General features: G+C 35.8%; 1 protein-coding gene across 2 annotated transcripts in view; it reads right to left on the bottom strand.

Moving 5' to 3' along the window:
• TYW3 (tRNA-yW synthesizing protein 3 homolog (S. cerevisiae)) overlaps positions 1-8,170 on the bottom strand; it is a 23,486-nt gene that overhangs the window by 6,125 nt on the left and 9,191 nt on the right. For both annotated transcript variants that reach the window (XM_008585794.1, XM_008585795.1), the window contains one exon: positions 6,003-6,136. In XM_008585794.1, coding sequence (XP_008584016.1) covers positions 6,003-6,136 — 134 coding nt within the window. The remainder of the gene's footprint in view (positions 1-6,002; positions 6,137-8,170) is intronic.

The following is an 8,170-nucleotide window of genomic DNA, read 5'->3' as shown; positions in this document are numbered from 1 at the left end:
AAAAAAAAAAAAAAAAAAAAAAAAAAGAAAGCTGGCTATGTGGTAAGAGAGGAAATACAAGGGAAAAAAATGGGGGTGGGGGGGTGGGGGGGTGGGCATGCAGGGTAGATATCCAAGGAGAAACTATCATAAAATAAAATACATGTTTTCACTTTATATTTACTTCTTTGATCTTAAGTACATAGAGAAATGTGAGTTATTTATTTAGCTCCTTTAGTTCCATTTTCAGAGATGATAAAACCAGCAACTATGAGGAGTCTAAAACGTCTGTTATTCTTTCCTCCTCCTTCTTGTGTTACCCCCATTTCCAACCTGCTAGATATTCTGCAGTATCACTCCCATTCATCTTGGTACTCCAGGTCCTGTTACTTCTTACTTGGACTGTGTAGCAAGAGCCCACTTCTGCTTACCCCATCTCTAAGTCATTTACATGTCTTCCAGAATAATCATCCTAATGCTCTGAAGCCTTAAAAGTAGCACTATTTATAGAAAAAGTCAGCCTAAATTTAACAAGCATTTATCAACCACTATTTTCATGCTAGACACTCAGAATACAATGATGAATAAGAAACTGTCTTTGCCTTTGGAGAACTCGGTATGTGTTAACTTTCGAGTTCCTTTATCTTTTATGATTAATTTAATAAACATTTATTGGGCTTCAACTATGAGCCAGATACTATGTTATGTTTTAGGATAAGAGACATTTCAAGCATATGTGTGTATATGTGTGTGAAATTGGTGGGGTGGGGAGGGAAGTCCTATCTTCGAACTGACCATGTTGCAGTGGTTAAAAAAAAAAAAAAGACATGTGAAATTAATTACAATTAATTAATTGTAATTTAATATGGTACACGTCACTGTTTTGCACTGAGGCATAAACTGTAATGATGCTGGTAAATGACAAAAATTTGAACCAAGGAAATCACTGCGAATTGAGACTAGGATAAGAAACATTAAGAAAAGACTGGTGGGATATCTTAGGTATGTTCAATAGGTTACTGGATATGTGGGTTCAGGACTCTAGAGATTTGGAAGATGTACCAGTATATGGGGAAGTGGCTGAAGCCATGGGCCAGGGACAGAATCCAAGAGAACAATATTGTACAAAGAGGTAGAATAAGAAATCTACGTGGAAGCTGAGAAAGAACACCACAAGCAGGAAGGAAAGCAGCCAAGTGATATAAGAGAAATTCTTACTCCTCTTGTTTTCTAGGTAAATCTAACCACTCACTGATCCCTATTTACGTATGGCTTAAGTATTGCCATCTCTTTTTCTTTGCTCATACTATTCCTTCTCCCTATCATGCATTTCCTCCTTCCTCAGGGCTGTTCATATAAAAATCCTGCCTACCTTTAAGGCCCAGCTCAACGACTTCTTCCATAAAGCTTTCTTTCATTACACTTCTTCTGCACAAATGAAATTAACTATTTCTTCTTTTGAAATCCTAGGGTATTCTATACCATTCTTAGGGTACTTGCCACTTTCTATGTTGAATTATAGTTATTTACATGCCAAACTCCCAATTAAGCTACTACAATAGCTGTCCCTGCACATTCCATATTGGATTAATCTCTGAATTCCAGTGTCTAGCAGTTCTGTAACTTTTATAGGGCCCTATATAAATATTTGTTGAAAGAACAAATAAATATGTATTCACCTTCACCCAATCTATCACCTTTACAATGGATTAAAGGCAACTGGCATCCTTGCTGCCAAGAACCAAATACTATGTCACCCATAAGAGCTAGGCTGAGTTACACAAGGAGTTTGTATGTAACTTGGAGAGCAATTGTGGCAGAAAAAAGGGTAGCAAAAAGATTTCATCAGCCTTTAACTCAGTCATTTACTTATTGCTATTAAAAATTAACCATTGGTTAACTCAAAATAACTTAAATGCCTAAATGTAAAAACTAAAACTATAAAACTCATAGAAGAAAACATAGGACAAGCTTCATGATACTGAATTTGGCAATGGTTTTTTGGATATGACACCCAAAGCACAGGCAACAAAAGACAAAATGGACAAATTGGACTTTATCAAAATTTAAAACTTTTGTGCATCAAAGGACAATATCAAGAAAGTGAAAGGCAATCCACAGAATTGGGAGAATATCTGCAAATCATATATCTGATAAGGGATTAATATCCAGAACATGTAAGAACTCCTGCAACTCAACAACAACAATCCAATTAAAAAAACGGAACAAAGACTTGAACAGACATTTCTCCAAAGAAGATAAGACAGAAGGCCAAAAAGCACATAAAAAGATGCTGAACATCACTAACAACTGGGGAAATGTAAAGCAAGAGCACAATGAGATACTACTGTATACATACTAGGATGGCTATTATCAAAACACCCCCAGAAAATAGTAAATATTGGCAAGGATATGGTTCCTACCATTGCCAGTGGGAATGTAAAGTGCTACAGCTGCTGTGGAAAACAGTACTGTGGCTCTTCAAAAAATTAAACATAGAATTACCATAAGAATCAGCAATTCCACTTCTGGATATGTATCCAGAAGAACTGAAAGCAGGGACCTGAACAGATATTTGTACACAGATGTTCAGAGCAGCATTACTCACAATAGCTAAGAGGTGGAAACAACCCGAATGTCACTGGACAGATGAATGGACAAACAAAATGCAGTCTATAAATACAATGGAGTATTTTTCAGCCTTAAAGAGAAATGAAATTCTGATACATGGTACAGCATAGATAAATCTTGGAGATATCAGCTAACTGAAATAAGCCAGACACAAAAGAAAAATTATAGTATGATCTCACTTATATATCTATAATAGTCAAATTCATGGAGACAAGAAAATAGAACAGTAGTTACCAGGGGCTGGAAGTATGGGGAATGCGGAGTTATTGTTTAATGGGTACAGAGTTTCAGTTTGAGATGAAAAAGAAAAGTTCTGGGGATGGACAGTGGTGATGGTTACATAACAATGTGAATGTACTTAATGCCACTGGTTTAATGGTAAATTTCATGTTATGTGTATTTTACCACAATTTTTAAAAAGTTAAAAAAAAAAATCAACCTTTGGAAGTAGACTGAATTACTTTTTTTTCAGATTTGCTTTATTTTTGTCAACATATTATATGTCACATATTATATGCCAATATATTCAGCCCTTTTATTCTACATTTTATTTAACATTTTCTTGTTACACAGTTGGTAAAAAGAAGAGCATGGCTAATTTCATTCTCATAATCAAATGGTGGTTTCATCTGACCCATTAATATGTCAACATATTATATGTCACATATTATATGCCAATATATTCAGCCCTTTTATTCTACATTTTAACATTTTCTTGTTACACAGTTGGTAAAAAGAAGAGCATGGCTAATTTCATTCTTCTCATAATCAAATGGTGGTTTCATCTGACCCATTAATATGGGTCTCTTAATAATATTAATTTCTTATTAATAGATACAAAGATAGCCCTTCTCTTGTAACTAGTAAAAAGATCTCCAAACTTCATACTTATTGCTTGGAAATCATTACGTATGAAATTACCTTACTATGTCTGGTGTCACTCCCTGTCTCTTCCAGTCTCCAAATCGGCTGTATATAAAACAGGCTGCTACTTGCATGCCTTGTCTTGCCCAGCTCCAGAAACAACAGAAACCCAACTGTTACTATTAGACAAATCTCTTCCCACTAAGAAGTGGGTTTGAGAATTGTTCTTCACAAACATGACCTTTTTTCTGTTGAAAGTATTTTACCTCTTAACTTTGGTTTGCATGTTTTCAGAATATTTCTTCTTTCTGAAATGTTACTCAGGATTTTTTGAGTTTTTAAGATTCTCTTATTATAGATATTTGAATTGTGAAACATTGGTCCTAGGACAAACCAGTTTTAGAATTCAATATCTGACTGTATAACTCATCACCTCCAGTGTTTATTATTTTTTCTCTTTTCACCATCAGAAGAGTGTCTCTTTCTCTGCATTTGGTTAAATGTACAGCTGTTCCCAAAAGAGCTACCTAATTTGTTCACACTTTCTGAATTCACATGTAATCTTCTAATCAGTATCTTAAGACACTTTTGACCCTTCTTTAATTTTTCCCTGATTTTATATGATGAGGATGTCGCTCTTGATAGCAGCATGCACACTATAATCTCAAAACATATTTTTGAGTCAATGAATTTAAAGCATAATTTGATTTTATAGTTGGTGAATGTGGCTCAATTAACTACACCAGGTGTATAGTTAGTTGATCTTGGGCTATATTTATAAGCTTGTTGAAATTCAAGTAAGGAAAGAGAAAACTGATTTGCTACCTCCTATGTTTTAGCAAGTAGTCTTACTGGATTACTATCTAACAATGTGTAAACTTTTGAAATGGTACCAATAAGTGCCTATGTATACTTCAAACTCTGTACTACAGTGGAGTGGCTAGGTACTTTTCAGTTTCTTATCTGAAATCATCACTTTAGCCAGAATGTTTGTGCAAGCACTTGTGGCCAGGTTTTTGTGGTCAGTTTTTCTCAATTAGGGTTTGTCTAGAAAATTATGCCTTAATGCCCTAAGACATCCATTGTATATAATGATATATACTATATATAAATGATATAATGTATATAACCCTACATTAGAAATATGTATCTAAAATGGTACACATGCCTTAATGCCCTAAGACATCCATTGTATATAATGATATATACTATATATAAATGATATAACGTATATAACCCTACATTAGAAATATGTATCTAAAATGGTACACGTTATATACCATCCTTAGGAAAATTCAGAAAATAGTCACTTGAATAGTTTTGTGAATTCTATGGTTCAAATAAGGAACCTCAGTTGAAAAAGCCTGGATGGTGGTACCGCTGTGGTTATAAATTTATTCTTCATGAGTCAACGAAGAAGGAGAGAGGCTATCCTACCGTGAGAGTCCATGACATGACAGAGACAGGGCTAGTCTTTATACATATGCTATCTAATGAATACTAGTAACTATTCTTTAAGATAGGTATTACCCTCAAGTTAGAGATAAGAAAAATGAAGCCAAGATAATTGAGTAACTTGGTGGAACCAGGTTGAGTAACTTGGTAGAACCAGAATTTGAATCCAGTTTTGCTTCTGGAGCCTAGTTAGTTGTACCTCTTTTCGCCATGCTACACTGCTACCACTGGCACTTCTGGCCTTAGCTGCTTCAAAAAAGTTGTAGGTACTAAAGAATTTTAAGCAGATAAGTTAGGCAAAAGGATTCCTTTGCACTTTATAGATATGATTCTGATTATGATGTGGAGAATGCTTAGAAGAGAGACATCCTACTATAAGACCAGCTAATGAGGCTACTGCAATGGTCTTGAGCAAAGAAAGTAGCAGTAAGATGGGAGAGAGAAGAATGGCTGAAGAGACATCTAGGCAGTGACTGACTGGATGTGAGGTGGCCAAGAGGGTGAGGAAAAGGAAAAAAGGAAATTATAAATTACATCAAATTGACCATCACTCCTTGATTGACTCAGAAATATATATCTTGCTGATGGTAGGTCAGTGACATTATGTTCATATATGAAAGGCAGAATATTTACTTTGTTATATATCAACTCTATTTTTAGGAAAAAGTTGAAAACGAAAGTAATAAAAGAGTTTCATTTGCCAGGAGGTGAAGTTTAAGAACAAGAGAAGTGTAAAGATGCACCTCTTCCTTGGCTGCCTTCAACTTGATTAGCTATGGTTCCTGTAGCGGTTGGGCTGTCTTTCCTGAATTATTATGTTTTTCTCCTTGATGCCTGTTTCTGGTGGTCATGTGTCCCACCATACCCCAGGGAGCCTCTGCCTTAGGTTCTAGTTGGTGCCCTTTACAGTCTGGCCTACTCCCCTCTATTACCTTGGTCATTTTTTAAATTACTGTTCATAAGGCTACAAGTAGATAAGTAGTTGGGATTATAAACTAAAGATAGTATGTATCAATAATTTCAAGGATTACCCAGGTATATAAGAATAACGTGGAAATACACAACTAATATACCTTTCAATTCTTTTCTTGTTTTCCTCCATTTTTTGATTTGCTATATTTAATAGGAAGTCAATATACTCCTCTGTCACCATCAGTTTTCCCTTATGGCTTAACGGAACTTCTAAGCCATGTGTACTCCGGACAGCCTACAAAGAAAAAACAATATAGATATGAAGACATATACTAGAGACACTAAAGATAACTAAAGAAAAGGCCCACTCAGGACTGTGTTTGAACATAGTTTAGTTCCATTACAGCATTTAAGTTTGTGCTTTGATATAATTTAGCTGAACACATTTGAATCAAAAGAAATTAAATAGATTTTCCTAATATACACAGTCAATTCTAAAGAAAGGCATTCTACACATTGTCTTTCAGAGAAAGCAGAAGTTAATATCAAAGAATCGAATAACTTTTAATACTTTTAATCTCACTATAGCTTAGAAAGCTTTAATATACAATTTAAAGAAAAGAAATAAATGAAATTTCAACAGAAGTCTCAAGGACAAATACAAAGGGACTGGATGCTGAAGTCTCTTAGCACTGTTGAGTAGAATGTGGTTTTAAGAGTAAACTCTTTCACCTATACCACACAAAGTGGCTGCTTTCTCAATGCTTTAGGGTTGCCAATCTTAGTAACACTGATGATGAAGCGGCCAACATGTTCCAAGTTGATCCAAACACTGGATAGAGGTTAAGAACAACAACTCTGCAAAAACTGTTATGAGGAATCCAACTTCATTAAATGAACATTTACTGAGCATCTGCAATATTCTAGACACCCTGTAAGGTATGAAGATACAGGATGAATATAACATTGTCCTTGCCTTTAACACCTTACACTCTAGAACAGGAAATAAACAAGTGAACAAAAAATTACAAAACAACATAAGTGCTATGACAGAAGAAACACGCATGCATGTGTGTGCATATGTGCACACACACAATGCTAAGAAAATGTGGAAGAGAAGCAACTAATTGAGTCTCAGGACTCAGCTTTAAGGGAAAGGCAGCATTTGAGATGGGATTTTAAATGATTTCATCAGGCATAAAAATGGGGAGGGGATATTCTAGCCAGAGGAAAAACTTATCTGTAGGCATGGAGACATGAAAGAGCTCCATACATTTGGTAAATAACTAATAGATATGTATGGCTGGAACATAAGTATGCTAATGGGAGATGAACATAAATGGATGATACAAATTAGTTTGGGTAAGCCTTAAATATCAAAGAAAATATCTGGAGACCCTGAATTTTTAAAAGGGGATTCTGACAGTATTGGTTGGAGGAACTCGAGGTGGAAACCAGAAGGAAACTACTGTAAACACTGAGGTGAGGTAACAAGAGGGCTGAAATAGGGGCACTGGCAGAGGGCCTGGGATAGGATCAGGTGTGAGAAATGAAAGGCAGAAATGATAGAATCTGTAACTAATTGAATATGGAAGACAAAGGAGAAGAAGGTGAAAAAAAAAATGGCTCTGTTCTCAGTTGGGACAACAGATGCAGTGCTGGACATAAACTAGTACTGTGAGCTTTGATTTTCTATTTAGTCATGCTTTATAGGTTTCTTTTGTAAGCCACCTCAATTAGGGAAATAAGCCATTTGTTGAAAACAGACAGAAAATAGAAGAGTCTAGGGAGCTAGAAGAGAGAATAATATAAAATCGTTCAAAGACAAACAGTACATGCCATGTCAAATAGTGAACAACACAGGAGACCCGAATAGGGCAGAATAACTAGGGGTTGGCTTGGCTAAGAAAGGACTCAAAGCAACTGTAGGACTTATAAGGGGCCTTAAAGATCACCTAATCTAGGGCTCAGCACACTTATTCTGTAAAAAGACAGACAGTAAATATTTTTGCAGGCCACACAGTATCTGTCAAAACTACTCAACTTTGCCATTGTAGCACAAAAGCAACCTTTGCCAATAATTAATCAAATGGGTGTAGTGGGACCTGGCTCCCCATGGACTTGGCTCTAGGACAGTATTTTGCCGGACCCCTGATGTAGCTGAGAAAATTCAGACCCTGAGGGATTAAGGAGCTTTCCCAAGTTCGTATAGCATAGCTGTGTTCCTGCGGTATCAATATAGAAGACTTTATGCTGCCTGTCTGTGACTCCCTGCACTACATCATGATGCTTATTTAATTAGGCCTTGACTACTCAGGATGAGGAAGGC

The sequence above is a fragment of the Galeopterus variegatus genome, unplaced genomic scaffold (genome assembly GCF_000696425.1).
Source record: "Galeopterus variegatus unplaced genomic scaffold, G_variegatus-3.0.2 Scaffold3717, whole genome shotgun sequence".
Classification (NCBI taxonomy): domain Eukaryota; kingdom Metazoa; phylum Chordata; class Mammalia; order Dermoptera; family Cynocephalidae; genus Galeopterus; species Galeopterus variegatus.
The sequence above is the reverse complement of the archived record's forward strand: the minus strand, read 5'-3'. Positions and strand labels throughout refer to the sequence as shown.